Source organism: Dendrobates tinctorius, unplaced genomic scaffold (genome assembly GCF_039654945.1).
Source record: "Dendrobates tinctorius isolate UK_male_01 unplaced genomic scaffold, ASM3965494v1 ptg000032l, whole genome shotgun sequence".
Classification (NCBI taxonomy): domain Eukaryota; kingdom Metazoa; phylum Chordata; class Amphibia; order Anura; family Dendrobatidae; genus Dendrobates; species Dendrobates tinctorius.
The window spans coordinates 15,074,482-15,093,100 of NW_027361700.1; the positions used below are offsets into that span (position 1 = coordinate 15,074,482).

General features: G+C 42.5%; 2 protein-coding genes across 7 annotated transcripts in view; both read left to right on the plus strand.

Moving 5' to 3' along the window:
• The window catches only part of SP6 (Sp6 transcription factor), a 111,017-nt gene extending 104,165 nt beyond the window's left edge, over positions 1-6,852 (plus strand). For all 4 annotated transcript variants that reach the window (XM_073572461.1, XM_073572465.1, XM_073572463.1 and 1 more), the window contains one exon: positions 4,976-6,852. In XM_073572461.1, coding sequence (XP_073428562.1) covers positions 4,976-6,025 — 1,050 coding nt within the window. In that variant the 3' untranslated portion in view covers positions 6,026-6,852. The remainder of the gene's footprint in view (positions 1-4,975) is intronic.
• A 4,107-nt stretch (positions 6,853-10,959) lies between these two features.
• The window catches only part of SCRN2 (secernin 2), a 32,653-nt gene continuing 24,993 nt past the window's right edge, over positions 10,960-18,619 (plus strand). For 2 of the 3 annotated variants that reach the window (XM_073572469.1, XM_073572470.1), the window contains exon 1: positions 10,960-11,237. The gene's annotated coding sequence lies outside the window, so the exon portion shown is untranslated. The remainder of the gene's footprint in view (positions 11,238-18,619) is intronic. The other variant, XM_073572468.1, reaches the window with a different exon arrangement.

Here is an 18,619-nt window from a genome sequence, read left to right on the forward strand (position 1 = left end):
TTCAACCTTAATGACTATGTTACTATGTTACAAGTCTATAGGTGCATGTGAAACATCGAACTGTACTTGGATGTCATCCAAGTACAGTCCGACATCCACAGACAGAGACGATGGAGAAATTAAATTCTCTGCCTTCTCCACACCTGAGAGAATCGCAGCACAGTAAGATGACAGTCGGATAACATTCTGACAGAGTTTGATCCAAGTGACATTAATATAATTGGACATGTTACCCAGGCCTTAGTTACTGCCTATGCAGAGTGCAGCAGCCAATAAAATAATAATCTCAGTTGCTGCACTCTGCATAGGTAGTAACTAAAATAACAAGCTTAATAGGTAATGAATGAAGACAGTATTGAATCATGTACATGTACTAGTACTTCTGTTACAAAAGCTTCATATACCACTTCATTGTCAGTCCCAGTACCCCCACTACTGGCCATGTGCGCAACACAGAAAAGTGTTCCTGCATGGTATGATTCAATACTATATTCATTATTAAGATCTGCTTTTATGTTTTTACACTTTTTATAACCCCATCTATGATTTTGGTTAGGGCGGGGGCTAAATCGCCATGAGAAAATAATTGCAGATGTGAGCCGAGTGCTGTCCGATGTTTTATCGCATAGCACTTAATGGTGTTATATGCGCACGTGAATGAGCCCTTAGGGTATGTGGATTACCCTGCGGATATTTCCGCGTGGATTTTACTAAATCCGCAGGTAAAATGACCTGCGTTTTACCTGCGGATTTAGTGCAGATTATCTGCGGATTTTCTGCAGATTTTGTGCGGATTTCACCTGCGTTTTTACACCTGCGGACTCCTATAATGGAGCAGGTGTAAAATGCAGCGGAATCCGCACAAAGAATTGACATGCTGCGGAAATGAACCCGCAGCGTTTATGCTGCGGATTTTTCCGCAGCATGTGCACAGCATTTTTTTTTTTTACATTGGATAGAATGGTACTGTACAATGCAGGAGATTCTGCTGCAGATCCGCAGGGCCAAATCCACTATGGATCCGCGCCAGAATCCGCAATGTGTGCACACACCCTTAGAGTTAGGCTATACTCACAGAGCTTTTTGAGGAGATTTTGGAGCAGATACTTTCTGAAAAATTCCTCTAAATCTGCTTCAAAAACTCTTGGAAAACTCTAAGGGTGTGTGCACACGCTGCGGATTCTGCTGTGGATCCGCAGCGGTTTTGGTCCTGCGGATCCGGTGTACAATACCATTAAAATCAATGAAAAATGAAAACCGCAGTGCAGACAGTGCGGATTTTTCCATGTAGATTTGCTGCGGTTTCAAAAACGCAGCATGTCAATTCTTTGTGCGGATTCCGCTGCGGTTTGGCACCTGCTCCATGGCAGGTGTCAAACCGCTGGGGAAAACTGCAGGCTAATCCGCAGATAAAATGCAGGTATTTTGACCTGCGGATTTACCTGCGGTTTTTGACAAATCCACGCAGAAAAATCTGCAGGACAATCCACAGCATGTGCACACATCCTAATTTCTGTGAGAAATCCATTTTGCTATTCTTAAGTGGAGTTTTTTTTTTTATTTCTTCCTGAAAAGGTTTTAAAAAATGTTTGGTGGAAACAAACAAAAAAAAGGTCATGTTGAAGAGACTATAAGGCCGGGGTCACACTAACCGACGCAAAATACGGTCAGTATTTTACATACGTAATACGGATGAATGGCCCCTAAACAGTGCTCCGTATGTCATCCGTAATCAAGGTGTGGTCGCGTATTTTGCGCATGTCAGCATCCGTATGTAATCCGTATGTAGTCCGTATGGCGAGATTTTCTCGCAGGCTTGCAAAATGGACATATAATGGAGCCCTATGACAGGGTTTCTAACAGAAACCAAAGAATAGATATAGACACATAGAATGCATATATATTATATATATATATGTACTGTATATATATATATGTATTCTATGTGTATATATCTATTCTTTCGTTTCTTTATTAAACCTGTCAGTGTGAGTTTACTGTATAGCGCACTGAATTGCTGGATTTGCTAAAAGACACCGGGTGCGTATTTCTCGCAGGTCACATGTGTGGTCCGTGTGTAATCCGTATTTTTTGTGCACCCATAGACTTGCATTGGCGTACTACGGCCGTAGTACGCTGACAATCGCAGCAAGCTGCGATTGGCACGGACCGTAGAATACGGATGAGAAATATACGCCTGGTGCGAGTGACCCCATAGAGAATCATTGGTCCGTGTCTAATGCGTGCTTTTAGCGCCTCTCACTCGGCTGTATTCCTCGCCAGTGTGACCCCGGCCTTAGGCCAGGATCACACATGAGAGAAATACGGCTGAGTCGCGCATGTTAATACCCGTCACTGCCACCGGCACTCAGGAGCGGAGCGTGCGGCCGCATAGCAATACATGGAGCTGCACGCTCCGCTCCTGAGTGCCGGCGGCAGTGCTGGGTATTAACATGCGCGACTCGGCCATGTATCTCGCATGTGTGATTCCGGCCTTACAAAGGTTTTGGGAAAATGCTCTAATGGACACACTATCTTCCACTCGCTGCACCTGTCTTACTTTTAAAGGCTTAAGGGTATGTTTCCACTTTCCGGATTACATCCAGACTAGTTGCGGGTTGAACGCTGCATACAGCTGCAGCGTTCATTCCGCAGAGTCCAGATGTTACAGTATAGTGGAGGGGATTTTATGAAATCCTGTCTCCACTATGCGTGCAAACACGCATCCGGTGGCCCTGCGTTTCCTGACATGCGGCGTGTCTTTTTAGACCTCAGCATGTCTGTTTACCTTGCGGAGACGCTCAGTCTCCGCAAGCTAAATAGCCTACTCTATGTATACGATGCGGCAATTCCGGGTGTGTTCAATGAGCACATTTGGAATCACCGCTCGTACAGAAGGCCCATGGAGACTCACCCTAGCCACTTTAAAATGAATGGGTTTTTTTGTGTATTCTTTGTGGAATTCTATGTAACTTGTTAATATACTTAAGTTACCAACACTCATCAATATTCTTTTTCACCTTTGTTCCCAACATAATTCTCCCTCTGTACAAATCACTCGTCAGACCACACTTGGAGTATTGTGTGCAATTTTGGACGCCGGTGCTCAAGAAAGACATTACTGAACTTGAAAGGGTTCAAAGGCGGGCTACTAAAATGATAAATGGAGTTGGTTCACTACAATACCCAGAAAGGTTATCAAAATTAGGTCTATTTACTCTAGAAAAGAGAAGACTTAGGGGAGACTTAATATATATGTACAAGTATATCAGAGGGCAATACAGAGAACACTCCAATGAACTGTTTGTACCAAGGACTGTGACAAGAACAAGGGGGCATTCTCTTCGTTTGGAGGAAAGACAATTTCTGCACCAGCATAGAAGAGGGTTCTTCACGGTAAGAGCAGTGAGGCTCTGGAATTCTCTTCCTGAGGAAGTGGTGATAGCCAACTCACTGAATGAATTTAAGAAAGGAATTGATGCTTTTCTTGTGAGTCACAGTATAGAAGGTTACGAATAACAGAATATTATAGGTAGATGGTTGACCCAGCTTTAGGGGATGGAATTTTTTTCCCTATGGAGAAAATTGGCTTCTACTCTGTGGGTTTTTTGCCTTCCCCAGGATCAACAATGCAGAACAGCTGCACTAAAAATAGGCTGAACTAGATGGACATAAAGTCTTCCTTCAGCCTTCAAAACTATGTTACTATGTATGTTACTATGTTTATCTCCAATTCTAGCTCTGAGATGAGAAGTTAGGTTAAGTTTCCACAATGAGTTTTTGGTGAGTTTTTCACGCTACATCTTGCAGTTTCACCAGAGTGGATGGGATTTATAGAAATCTTATGTCCACTGAGCTTTTTTTTATGCTGCATAAACTGATCTGCGGTGTGTTTTTTAAAATCTGTAACATGTCAATTTCTCTTGCTGTTTTTATGGGTGGATATTCCTAATAGAATTACGTTAGATGTGGAAAATATGCAGGTGAAAAATGCATATGTAAACCGCATATGACTGTGAAAGCCAGATATAGGAGGTATAAAAAACAAAGTAGCTTTATTGAAGTTATGACATACTAAAAAGAGACAAAACACGTTAAAAAAACACACTACAAAACACAATGAGAAGAAAAAAAAACACAAGCAACCAAATTTAGCTAATAAGTACAGAAAATCTGCACCATCAAATACTCATCCATGGAAACTTTGCTTTTAACTGTGTTGGTGCATCATTAGAGGCATGTTTCAATGGGGCTGAACCAACTGCAATGTGAGAAAATCGCATCAATATCCAGCACTGCCGCCGCCACTCGGGACCGGAGTGTGCGGCTGCATGTATTTCTGTTCAGCCGCACACTCCAGTCTTGAGTGCCGGCGGCAGTGCTGGGTATTGATGCGAGAGACTCGCGCAAGTTTCTTGCATCACACTCGCAAGTGTGACCCGGCCTTAAAGGAATCTGTCACCAGGTTTTTGCCATCAGCATAATGTAGGGACAGACCTTGATTTCAGTGATGTGTCATTTACTGACGTGCTTGCTGTCGTTTTGATAAAATCCTTGTTTTATCTGCTGCAGATTTAGCAGTTCTCTGAATGCTGAGCTCTATATAACTCCGCCCACACCACTGATTGGAAGTTTTCTGCAGATGATCATTGTACACTGAAAATTGCCAATCAGTGGTGTGGGTGGGGTTATACAGAGCTCATGAATATGGAGGACTACATGGCAGCAGGGTTACTAGTCTGCTGTGACTTTATCAAAACTAAACTACGCAGTCTAGAAAGTGACACATCTCGGGAATCGGGGTATCTGTCTCTGCATCATGCTGCTCTCAGATAAGGTGGCAAAAACCTGGTGACAGTTTCCCTTTAATATAGTCCATGTATAACAGGGCTCAGCTGTTACAGAATATTAACTATTTATTGCATCGGTGGAATAGAACTTTCTTTCTAAATCTTTCTGTTTGATATCTTCACAGCTATCTTTTGCCTGGACAACCGAATCTGCAATGCTGACTGCTGTATGTAGCTCTTTGGGAAACCAGCCATCTGAGGCTCCTGGATCTTCAGCCACCTCTGAGCTCTCCATTAAGTCATACACAAACCCCTCAGACTCTGATCCAGGACTACCTCTACAGCAGGAGTCACCCCAAGACACACCCTATACTTCTCCTGAGAGATACACTTCTCTTTCCTCAGTTCGACTTCCCTGTCAAACATTTGCAGGCCGTGAATCTGCTGAGATTTCTTCATTTACGAAATTTCTGCACCCAACCCTTGAGATGTCTCATCCATATGAATCCTGGATGAGACCTCCATCCACAGGCGGACCTGGTGAAGAGACTGGTGTTCCTTCATGGTGGGATCTTCACGCTGGCTCCAGTTGGATGGATATGCAGCCTGGAACAGGAGGCTTTAATACAACCTCACCCCACCAGGCCCCGCTAGGAGGTTATGGCTCTGAGCTATGTCTTCCCCCTGCACACCTGCTGCCTCCCACACATCATCTCATGGGAACATTGGAAGCCACAATGGATTCTCATGCTGCTGAACAAAGCTTGGACGGTTCTCCTCGTCCCAAAACTGCCAGGCGGGCAATTCCACGTAGTGCTGCTCAAACTGCCTGTCGTTGCCCCAACTGCCAGGAAGCAGAACGTGTTGGTACTAGTGGAGATGTGACAAAGCGAAAAACCATGCACAACTGCCACATCCCAGGTTGTGGGAAAGCATATGCCAAAACCTCCCATCTAAAGGCACACTTACGCTGGCACAGTGGTGACCGTCCTTTTGTCTGCAACTGGTTGTTCTGTGGCAAGAGATTTACAAGGAGTGATGAGCTGCAAAGACACTTACAGACCCATACAGGGGCAAAAAAATATCCTTGCTCTTCCTGTAGTCGCGTATTCATGAGGAGCGATCATCTCACCAAACACATGAAGACCCATGATGGGGAGAACCGGGGGTCAACAGAGACTTCTAATAAGGCTAAGAGGGAGCCAGAAGAGAGTACTAGTACTCATACAAATTGAGAAGCCTTCCCTTCTAAATGAGAAGGTTCTGTGGTTTGAGGTGTCATCCAGAGTGAGGTCCTCCACAGTACAGTACTTGTGGGTCGTGGAAGGATCTGTATTAATTTATTTGTAGAAAGACCATTGCCTCTAATATTAGCGATGGGCCAGTAGACACTGCAAAAGCACAATGAGCCAGCGTAATCCAGAGACGATTATAGCAGTAGACACTGCAGAGTAGGAGAGCAGATGTTAAAAAACGGCAAACGAGGACCCCAGTTGGGACTTGTAGTTCCGCAGCATTAGATGTTCAAAGAAGCCTAAAATGGCTTAAAATATTTTGTGATGTTAAAATCAGACAAGGCATTGCAACTAAGAAAAAAATGATTTGAAAAATTCTGTGCGCTAATAATATACATTTTGCAGAATTTCCTTTTTAACGCTTTAGTTTTAGTTTTCAGAGTGATTGGAGGGAACACCCACTTTGCTGTTAATCTGTTTTTGAGGGGCTGCCCCTCCCGCAGAGTCTCCTTATGTTATGGGGGGAATGTCTCTATAAAACTGGGTGTGGAGGGATATGGGCAGAGAACACCTCCACGCCCAGTGAAGCACCGGCATGCGCTGGCTGCACCCACGGGACCTGAAGGGTGCTGTATTAACTCTGTCACTGCCATTTAGAGTCTAGACACTGTTTGGAACCCAGATGATCTATAAGGGGGAGGCTTTACCAGATTGTGCTTTTTTTCTTTTAATATTTTTTTCTGCCATGAACTTTGTGTGCTTCAATTACTGCAAAATTTCACTGCCTTGTTCTTAATAAATCAATTCATGACAAGAGTGCTTTTAAACATGTTTGGCATTGTATAAGTGTCTTTACATTAATTTGTGCATCAGTCTTTCAGTGGCTTAAAAGGTGCTTTAATCTATATGATGTTCTTACATAGAAGGTCTTTGTTGCTAAGTCCTGGGAGGGCCGTCATTATCATAAATAGGGGTCTACACGACAGAGGATTCAAAGTTACGTAAAATCTAAAAAGATGCTGCATAAATTGGATGTGGATACAATGCAAGTCAAATTTTTCTTTTTCTTCTTTTTCTCCTGTCCAGCTGTTATGGGATTATATTATTTATTAGAACCAGTCCAGCGGGAGGCCTGGAGTGGGATATGGCCAGTAACTAATCTTATGTATTTTATTATGATTTATGTGTGACTTGAAGAATTCCGCTCATAACAATGTGAGGTGGTGATGGATGTCCAGATAGGGTCATACTTCATTCACCATCCAGGAGGCTGATGGTGGATCCATTGTAGTTCATCACATTGTTAATGCATTGTAAATAGGCTGTATTTATAGGTAGTCTTAATCTTTTAAGTTAAAAGCCCACACCCTTCACTGTGTCCACAAGATTAATTCTTTTCTATGTAATAACTGTAATAATTTTCTTTGGACAATATCTACATGTTAGAGTCTCTTGACAATAAAGGGCATTTAAAGAGTCCCTCTTGCTGGAAACCCCAATATCCATCAGGCAAATTATGGGTAAACCTAGCAGTACTTGTTAGATTACCTTGCAGCACCACCCGAGGGAATGCTAAGCATTACATAATGCCCATTCAAATCACTAAACAGTCTGTATAATTTTGGAAAAATCAGGTACTCTAGAACAAAAGGCACTCTGGATAAATGCTCTCCAGGGGCAGCAGATGTGGGCTCTGAAGCCTTGGGGGTCCCAAAGGATCCCTTTGAGTCGTACGAGAAGAATGATACTATTAAAGACCTGTGATAGTTGGGGGGCCCTTTTTGAGATTTTGCATTGGGGCCATCACACAAGATTCTAGTTATGCCCCTGATGTTCTCCACTCCTGAATGAGAACCCCTCTCTGTTAATTCAGGATTTCCTAATCGGGTATATCTAAGTGGTTCTCTAAACGAGAAAGCTGCTTTATGAAGAGGACTTGCCCTGAAGTAAAAATAGGAACCCATTAAATGGTTAAGCAAATCACAAGCAATTAGCATTACTTCTGTGCCCTATAGGTTTATAATGTGAAACCGTACCTTCAACATAAAGCAAGGCCAAACTAATTGCTAATTTTCAGAAGTAATCCAGGAAAATTCAGGCATGTTGCTTGTCTTAAAACAGGAATATTTTAAGTCAACCCTCCCATGCATTATTGGGCAATCCTTCAGGAAGGACTTAAAGGGAATCTGTCACCCCTTTTTTGAGATATCATATAATGATATCATTCAATTGTGTGTCACATAAGGATTCTCTTAGTACTTTTGCTTCCCCCTGACCCCGCACCTTTCATGCATAAATACCTTTTTTATATCGGTTAAGATGTATGTAAACTGCCGCTGTCCGGTCCGCTGGGTGGGGCTTATTCAACTGCTCCCCCCTCCCTGTCTTGCTCTACACAAGAAGAAATGCATAGAGCAAGACAGGGAGGGGGGAGCAGGTGAATAAGCCCCGCCCAGCGGACCGGACAGCGGCAGTTTACATACATCTTAACCGATATAAAAAAGGTATTTATGCATGAAAGGTGCGGGGTCAGGGGGAAGCAAAAGTACTAAGAGAATCCTTATGTGACACAATTGAATGATATCATTATATGATATCTCAAAAAAGGGGTGACAGATTCCCTTTAAGGCTGTGTGCCCACAATGCGATTTTTACGCGTTTTTGCCGCGATTTTTGGCGCGAAAACGCAGCGAAAACGTTTAAAAATTGTGTACAAAATGCCCCCCATGCATTCCTATGGCATTCCGCACATGCTGTGCTAATGCTGCGCTTTTTTCCGCGGCGGAAACGCATCGCGGAAAAAATCGCAGCATGCTCATTCTTTTGTGCGGAATCGCAAAGAAGTGCCGCGATTCCGCACCCATAGGAATGCATGAGAATTGCTTACTTCCCGCATGTGGCTATGCCCACCATGCGGGAAGTTAAGCGTCTCATGTGTGGTTGGTACCCACGGTGTGTAGGAGAGGAGACTGTCCTCCAGGCCCTGGGTACCATACCCCTGTAAAAAAAAGAATAAAAAATAAAAAATCGGGGTATATTTACCTTCCGGCGTGACGCGCTGCATTCCCGGCCTAAGCGTTCCCAGTAATGCCTTGCGGCAAGGTCCTGTGATGACGTGGTCTTGTGAGATCGCTATAGTAACGCGAGACCAACGTCATCACAGGTCTCACAAGGCATTACTGGGAACGCTGAGGCCCGGGATAGCAGCGCGGGACGTCGGAAGGTAAATATACCCCGATTTTTTATTTTTTTATCATTTTTAGCATTTTATCTTTTACTATTGATGCCGCATAGGCGGCCTCAATAGTAAAAAGCTGGTCACACTTGTCAAACACTATGTTTGACGAGTGTGACCAACCTGTCAATCACTTTCCAAGCGATGCTTCAAATCGCTTGGAAAGTGCTTGAGGTAATCGCGGCAAAATCACGAACAGAATCGCGGTAAAATCGCAGTGAAATCGCGCGGAAAAAAACGCGTGATTTCTGGGAAGGAGTCCGGTTTTTAGTGTGCGTTTTAAAATGCTACGTGGGCACATAGCCTAAAAGTTCCTATTTTCCCAACCGAGATGTTGGTATGTATTAATCTTCTCTCTGGAAATTTTGGATGCATACCTGATTGTTGCTTTCTAGTATCTTTACTTAGACTTTTCCAGGGGTTTAACTATAGGAATTGCAGAAATGTCCTACACACAAACAACACACAAGTTTTGGGGGTGTTTGCTACACATTTTGCTTTGGGGCCAAAATAACGCCTCTGGACCTTCACGCCAAATCATCAGTTGATGTATCTATCTCATGATGTTGAAAACAAGTATTTTGTGATGACATTAAGAATGCGAATGATAATAAAGCATAAAATTGGTATGAGTTTGTGTGTTTTGTTGGGGCAGACACAGGGAGGGAACAGGAACTTGGGTCTCAGTCGGCTCCTCAACAGGCGTCGAGATAATCCATGAATCAGCGTCTCCTGTGAGATTTGTGGTCTCTGCGGGTGTGATCTTGGGTTAGGACTGTTGTATGATGAGCATCAGCAGGAGCCATACATTTACCCAGACAGTAAGTAAAACAGAAGAAGCTTCATCTTGTCTACATCTACAAGAGGCCGTACTCCACTACACATGAATGGGACTGACTGTGTGCCCACGTAAGCATTTTTTTTGCGTTTTTTAAGCGTTTTTTCCATGCAAAAATGCTTAAAACATGCATACATTAAGCATCCCACTCTTATAATGCATTCTGCAATTTTCGTGCACATGATGCGTTTTTTTCCTGCATAAAAAACGCATCGCGAAAAAAAAGCAGCATGTTCATTAATTTTGCGGAAAAAAACGCATTTCCAACTATATTCAATGAGAATGTGGATGGTCCGGAAAAAACGCGAAAAAAAAACGTCAAAAACGCGAAAAATAAAAATGGGGATTTCCTAGGAAGGAATCAGGTTTTGCTCAGGAAATTTCTGCATTCGTGGGCACATAGCCTTACATTATATTGGCATGCAATATACACACATGTGTTCTGGATTCACACATGCAGAACATGCATATATGGATCAAATATCACATGGAACACTGCATGTGTTAATGTGGCCAAGCAGGCACACCGTGATACACATAAAAACGGGTTCAGATGAGCGCAGGAAAAATTGTCCAGTTTTTCTCCTGAAAAATACTGACATTTTTACTTCCATATTGTATTCTGTATGCCAGTTTTTCCTATCCATATATGGTATCCCTATGACCATTTTTCATGTCCGTGTTTCCTATCCATATATGGTATCCCTATGACCATTTTTCTTGTCCGTTTTTCCTATCCATATATGGTATCCCTATGACCATTTTTCATACCCATATTGTGTCTATATGTCCGTTTTGCACATCCATATGGCATCTGGATTTTACATAAATGGGATTTTCAAAGTGACAATCTTTGATAGATGCAAAAAAAATCCAAAAGGGGTTTACGGTTAAGCAGCAGAATTAGCATTAAATCTAAAAGCCATATTTTGCTCAACATAAACCTTGTACATTAGGCTGTTGCAGCTCCTAAAATAAGACCTCACAACCATCCACACTGATTGCAGTTAATTGTGACCTTTTCTACATGTGGAAACTCCCACAATTCTTTGCAGTATTCACTATATCACCAGCAGGCTCCTGGCTTGTCACTTTTAAAAGGTCAGAGCGGACACCCTGCTGCAGCCGGGCGAGTGCAGGTAAGGGAATGTGTGCCACAGAAACATTATTAAACAGGTTGGTCTACATATACATTCTCCTTGGTATTGGTACATTGTTCCTAGCTGGCAATGTGCATTAGGTGGCCAGCCTAACAAGAAAAGTAAGAAGAAGCTTTCAGACAGGAGCTATTAGGCTAGAAATCGTCTTGTACCATTACCAGATTAACAAACATAACAAAACATAATAATTCTATTTCTTCACAAAGTCAAATACTGCATAGTTTTCCATGCTAATAATTGAAATGGATTAGTGGAAAAGGCAAAGTAACATGTAAAGTGCTGCGGAATATGTTGGCGTTATATAAATAAAAATTATTATTATTATTATTATTATTATTATTATGTGATCCATTTTTTTTGTGCATCCACTGCCCTATAATGGACAAGTCTGATCCAGAACAGGGATCAAAATAGTACATGCTGTGTGTTTTATTTTATTTTTTTTACACAGGCAGACCATTGGAGCATCTGTAAAAACGTTCATATGAATTAGAGTAACATTGACTTGCATTGGTCAGTGTGCAATCCATTTGCTACCTGTTTGGCATACAGATATTTAAAGGGACTCTGTCAGCAGGTTTTTGCCATTTAATCTGAGAGTAGCATAATGTAGGGGCAGAGACCCTGATTCCAGGGATCTGTCACTTTAATACGCTGCATACTGTAATTTCAATATAATCAGTGTTTTATCTGCAGGAGATTATCACCAGAGGGCTAAAGGCCTTTTTACATTTAGCGATGCACCAGCGATCCCGACCACGATACGACGCGGTCAGGATCGCTGGTGTATCGCTAAATGATCGCTAGTGAGCTGTTACACAGGCAGATCTCACAGTGATGCAGCAGCGATACAGCGGACGATACTTACCTTTCAGACACGGCGATCCTGACGTCCTCCCGCCCGCCTCCACACGTCGCTCGTCGGCGCCACAGGAAGCCCAGCAGGAAGCACCCGACGAGAAAAGGAGCTGCGCGATCTCGCGCGATCAGCGGCAGACAGTGGGGGAGCAGGTCGGAGGTAAGTATCACACATAGCGATATCGCTAGCAATATCGCTGCTACGTCACCAAATCGGTGATGCTTTAGCGATATTGCTAACGATATCGCTATGTGTAAAACCCCCTTAAGTCTTGCAGCCCAATCTAGCTAATCTGTGTAACACTGCCACCATAACTGATTGTCAACCTGCTGACAATGTACAGTGTACACAGGTAGCAGCCAATCAGTGGTGTGGGCGGGGTTAAACAGAGCTCAGCATTCTGACCACATCTGACATCTACAGCAGACAAACCGATTGTATCAAAACTGCACCAAGCAGCCCAAGAAGTGACACATCACTGAAATCAGGGTCTCTGCCACTACAAATTACTGCTCTCAGATTACATAGTAAAACTTGCTGCCCAATTCCCTTTAATAAGCTTGACTGAATGAGCAATATCACTGTTGGCTTATTTTTGCTCTGTAACTACTGATTTTTGCATGATGATGTTGTTTCAACAAACATAAGAGAACAATTATGCTGAAAACGCGTTAAGAAATAGATCATTCTTGAAATATAAAAACTAGATGCTCTTCTGTTTTTTGTTTTGGAAAATTATTACAAAGCCAGCATTAAAAATTGGTATTCTAAACCTGGATTCACACACAGCATTTGAGGCAATTTACAGTGGACTTTTTAAAGTCTATAATCAAAACAGACACTACATAAGTGGAAGATGGTTAACTCCACATTTATCACTCTGGCACATTTTGGGGCTTATATAATGCCTTTTATACCACACCCATTCTAGCTAGGAAACCTCTTTTTTTCTCTAAGGCCTCATTAGGATATCAGTTTAATCATAGAATCATAGAATCGTAGAGTTGGAAGGGACCTCCTGGGCCATCTGGTCCAACCCCCTGCTCAAAGCAGGATTCGCTAAATCATCCCAGTCAGATGTCTGTCCAGCCTCTGTTTGAAGACTTCCATTGAAGGAGAACTCACCACTTCTCGTGGCAGCTTGTTCCACTCTTTGATTACTCTAACTGTCAAAATTTTTTTTCTAATATCTAATCTGTGTCTCCTCCCATTCAGTTTCATCCCATTGCTTCTAGTCTTTCCTTGTGCAAATGAGAATAAAGTTGATCCTTCTACAATGTGACAGCCCTTTAGATATTTGTAGACAGCTATTAAGTCTCCTCTCAGTCTTCTCTTTTGCAAACTAAACAATCCCAAATCCTGCAACCTTTCCTCATAAGACAGGGTTTGCAGACCGGTCACCATTCTGGTTGCTCTTTTCTGAACTTGCTCCAGTTTGTTGATGTCTTTTTTAAAATGTGGTGCCCAAAACTGGACACAATATTCCAGATGAGGTCTGACCAAAGAGGAGTAGAGGGAAATAATGACTTCACGTGATCTAGACTGTATGCTTCTGTTAATACATCCTAGAATTGCATTTGCTTTTTTTGCTGCTGTATCACACTGTTGACTCATATTCAGTCTGTGATCTATTAGTATACCCAAGTCTTTTTCACATGTGCTGTTGCTTAGGCCTATTCCTCCCATTCTGTATATGCTTTTTTCATTTTTATTGCCCAGATGTAGTACTTTGCATTTTTCCCTGTTAAAAACCATTCTGTTTGTTGCTGCCCACTTCTCCAGTTTATTTATATCTTTTTGAATCCTCTCTCTCTCTTCTCTAGTATTAGCTATCCCTCCTAGCTTTGTGTCATCAGCAAATTTAATCAGTTTACCCTCAATTCCTTCATCTAAATCGTTGATAAAGATGTTGAACAATACAGGGTCCAGGACAGAGCCCTGTGGTACCCCACTTGAGACATTCTTCCAACTGGATGTGCAGCCATTTACGACCACTCTTTGGGTCTGATCACTAAGCCCGTTATGAATCCACCTAACAGTTGCCTTGTCCAATTCCATACTTAGTCATTTTTTCAATAAGGATTGTATGAGATACTTTGTCAAATGCTTTGCTGAAGTCAAGATATACTATATCTACAGCATTTCCTTGATCCACCCAATCAGTCATAGAAGGAAATTAAGTTAGTCTGACATGACTTATTAGTTACAAACCCATGCTGACTCTGTTTAATCACTTCATTCTTATCCAGGTACTGACATACATGTTGTTTAATAATTTGTTCAAAGATCTTTCTGGTATAGAAGTCAGACTCACCGGCCTATAGTTGCCTGGGTCCACCTTCTTCCCCTTTTTGAAGATAGGAACAACATTTGCTCTTCTCCAGTCTTCTGGCACTTCTCCTGTTCTCCAAGAATTTTCAAAGATTATGGAGAGGGGTTCAAAAATTTCTTCTGCTATCTCCTTCAGTGCTCTGGGGTGTAATTCATCTGGACCTGGAGACTTGAATTCATTTAGGTTAGGTAAGTGTTTCCTCACTATCTTTCTGTTTATAGATATCCTGGATTCTTCTATTCCCTTAATAGGACAGTGAAGAACAGTTGATGTTACATTTCCTGTCTGAGAGAAAACAGATGCAAAATAGGAATTTAAAAGTTCGGCCTTCTCAACATCCTGTCTTACCATTTCATCATTTTCATCCTGTAAAAATCCTATAGCATCTTTGACTTTTCTTTTACTTTTGACATATCCCCAAAATCCTTTATTATTGCTTTTGACATCTCTTGCAAGCCTCAATTCATTGTCAGCTTTAGATAATCTGATTTGTGCCCTGCAGGTTCTGCAGACAGCATTATATTCTTCTTTAGATATGCCTCCCTCTTTCCATTTTATAAACATTTTTTTCTTCCTTTTTAGCATGTGCTTAAGTTCTGTGTTCATCCATCCTGGCTTCCTTAAATGCTTCCTATTCTTCCCTCTTTTCGGAATTGTTAACAATTGTGCTTTGAGAATTTCATTTTTCAAGATTTCCCATCCTTCCTGGACATTTTTGTCTTTAAGGATATCCAGCCATTGGATCCCTCCAATTCTCTTTCTGAATCCCTTAAAATCTGCCTTTCTGAAATCTAACCTTGACGTCTGAGTCTTCACAGGTCTTCCTCCTCTAGTTATCCAAAATTCTAAAATAGCATGGTCGCTACCTCCTAGGGTCCCAGCCACTTTTACCTCCTCAACCATTTCCTCCCTGTTTATAAGGATTAGATCCAAGGTAGCAGTTCCCCTTGTTTTCTCCCCTACCTTTTGGAAGATAAAGTTGTCAGCAAGAGAGGATAAGAATTTCCTTGACCTGTTAGTTTTGCCTGAGAGAGATTCCCAACAAACGTCTGGATAGTTGAAATCTCCCATGACAACTATGTCATATTTTTTGGAGAACTTGGCCATTTGATGCATAAAGAGTTCATCCATATCCTCAGCTTGCACAGGCGGCCTGTAGTAAATGCCTACAATGGTTTCCTTTCCATTGTTCTGTCCTTGTATTCTTACCCAAACATTTTCCACAGAACTCCCAGTCTCTGAAGCTTCAATCTCTGTGCAGATATACGCGTTTCTAACATACAATGCGACACCTCCTCGTTTATCAAGTCTGTTTCTTGCAAATAAGTTGTATCCTTCTAGTCTTGTATTCCAATCATGTGTATTGTCCCACCAAGTTTCAGTGATTCCAATGACATCATATTTCTTTTCCTGTGTTAGTAGTTCCAATTCTCCTTGTTTGTTGCCCATGCTTTGTGCATTAGTATAGAAACATTTTAGTTTTTGATTGGTTTCTCTTTCTCCAATATTTTTATTAATTAGATTCTTTTGTCTTTGTTCTTCCTTTCCACTTCTAACAGCAGAGTTCTCAATAGCATTTGTCAGGTGTATGGCTTTTTCTGGTCTTTTGCTTCCCTTCCCATGTTGTTCTAGTTTAAAGCTCTCCTTACACGTGTAGCAAGGCGACTTCCAAATACATGTTTTCCAGTCTTCGTAAGGTGCACCCCATCTCTAGCAAGTAGTCCATCGTAAAGGTAATTCACTCCGTGATCCATAAATCCAAATCGTTGCTGACAGCACCATCGACGTAGCCAGTTGTTCACCTGCAGAATCTTATTCCACCTCCTTGTTCCATGGCCATCCACTGGGAGGATGGAAGAGAAGACCACCTGCGCTCCCAGTTCTTTCACTTTCTTGCCTAAGTCTTCAAAGTCTCTGCAGATGGTTTCCAGGTCGTTTCTTGCGGTGTCATTTGTCCCCACATGTAGTAGCAGGAATGGGTAGTCATCTGTAGGTCTGAAGAGTCCTGATATCCTGTCAGACACATCTTTAATTTTTGCACCTGGAAGACAGCACATTTCTCTTGAAGTTATATCCGGTCTGCAGATAGCGGCCTCTGTTCCTCTCAACAGGGAATCCCCCATGACCACCACTCTCCGTTTCTTCTTCCCAACATTTTTCTTTCTCCATCCAGGAGGACTCTGAGGGCGTACAAGTTTGCTGTTTGTGGGCAAAGTCTTATCCTGATGTATTTCTTCATCGTTTTCCTGCGTGAGAGCCTGGTACTGGTTCCTGAGCAGTGTGGGCGCTGACTGCCTCCTGATCCTCCTGCTTCTCTGGGTCACACGTCTCCATTCCTCTGTTTCTTCAGGTGCACTTCGAATTTCTTCTCTTTCTGTAATATGAAGAGATAATTATGCTCTGTCTAAGAACGCTTCACCTTCCTTAATGATCTTCAACGTAGCTAACCTCTCTTCGAGATTTTGCAACTTTTCCTCCAACAGGGACACAAGCTTGCATTTGTGGCATGTGAAGTTTGGCTTTTCCACTGGTAAGTCTGTGAACATGTAGCAAGAAATGCTCACCAAATGGCTCCTGGCCTCTTCCATATCGAGATTTCTTAAAAACGATGAAAGATGAGCCAAAATTTCCGATTTCCTCTTTTCAGCTGCAACGGCCAAAACCCAGTGATCGTTGAGCTCACGGAGACTCTTCACTTATCCTAGAAGGCACTGGGAATATGCAAATGATCTCCTCAAGACTCTTCCCCTGGTTTTCCGATTTCCTCTTTTCAACTGCAACGGCCAAAACCCAGTGATCGTTCAGCTCGCGAGACTCTTCACTTATCCCAGAAGGCACTGGGAATATGCAAATGATCTCAAGACTCTTCCCCTGGTTTTCAGATTTCCTCTTTTCAGCTGCAGCGGCCAAAACCCAGTGATCGTTGAGCTCACGGAGACTCTTCACTTATCCCAGAAGGCACTGGGAATATGCAAATGATCTCCTCAAGACTCTTCCCCTGGTTTTCAGATTTCCTCTTTTCAACTGCAACGGCCAAAACCCAGTGATCGTTCAGCTCGCGAGACTCTTCACTTATCCCAGAAGGCACTGGGAATATGCAAATGATCTCAAGACTCTTCCCCTGGTTTTCAGATTTCCTCTTTTCAGCTGCAGCGGCCAAAACCCAGTGATCGTTGAGCTCACGGAGACTCTTCACTTATCCCAGAAGGCACTGGGAATATGCAAATGATCTCCTCAAGACTCTTCCCCTGGTTTTCAGATTTCCTCTTTTCAGCTGCAGCGGCCAAAACCCAGTGATCGTTGAGCTCGCGGAGACTCTTCACTTATCCCAGAAGGCACTGGGAATATGCAAATGATCTCCTCAAGACTCTTCCCCTGGTTTTCCGATTTCCTCTTTTCAGCTGCAACGGCCAAAACCCAGTGATCGTTGAGCTCGCGGAGACTCTTCACTTATCCCAGAAGGCACTGGGAATATGCAAATGATCTCCTCAAAGACTCTTCCCCTAGTTTATTTCGTACAAGTTCTGTTTGTGTTTTTTACAGATAGAACCTGTACCTAGTCTATGGAACTGTTCATATGTTCCTTTATTTTTGCAAAGTGGTCCACATAATGACAGGTGTCTAATTTTGATGTAAGTTTTGAATTAAACTTGCCAATGCAAGCCTATGGGTCTGAGAAAAAAATCAGACCACTCTCCGCTGACATCCATGTGATGTCTGTTTTTCACTGACTGTTTATTAGGAGAGGCTTGAGAAACTTCAATTTTATTTATTTTCATCTGTGAAAAATGATGAAACTGACCAAACTCTGGTGGTAGAGTCGGTCAGCACTCATTGCAAGTGGGCATTTCTGCTAGACACAGGCGATCTGATTATCCCATGGAGACTATTGAAGCAAGTGAAAAGTAAAAAATATATATATATGTATACTGTATAAACTCGAGTATAAGCCAAGATTTTCAGCCCATTTTTTAAGGCTGAAAGTGCCCCTCTCAGCTTATACTCGAGTCATAGACCGGGGGTCGGCAGGGGAGCGCGGCTGTCAGATCATACTGACCCCCTCCTGGTGCAGTCTCTGCAGCCCCTGCTTCTCTGATCGTCTCTGGCGCCGCAGTTCTTCCTGTGTTCAGCGGTCACGTGGTACCGCCCACTAAAGTAATGAATATGCGC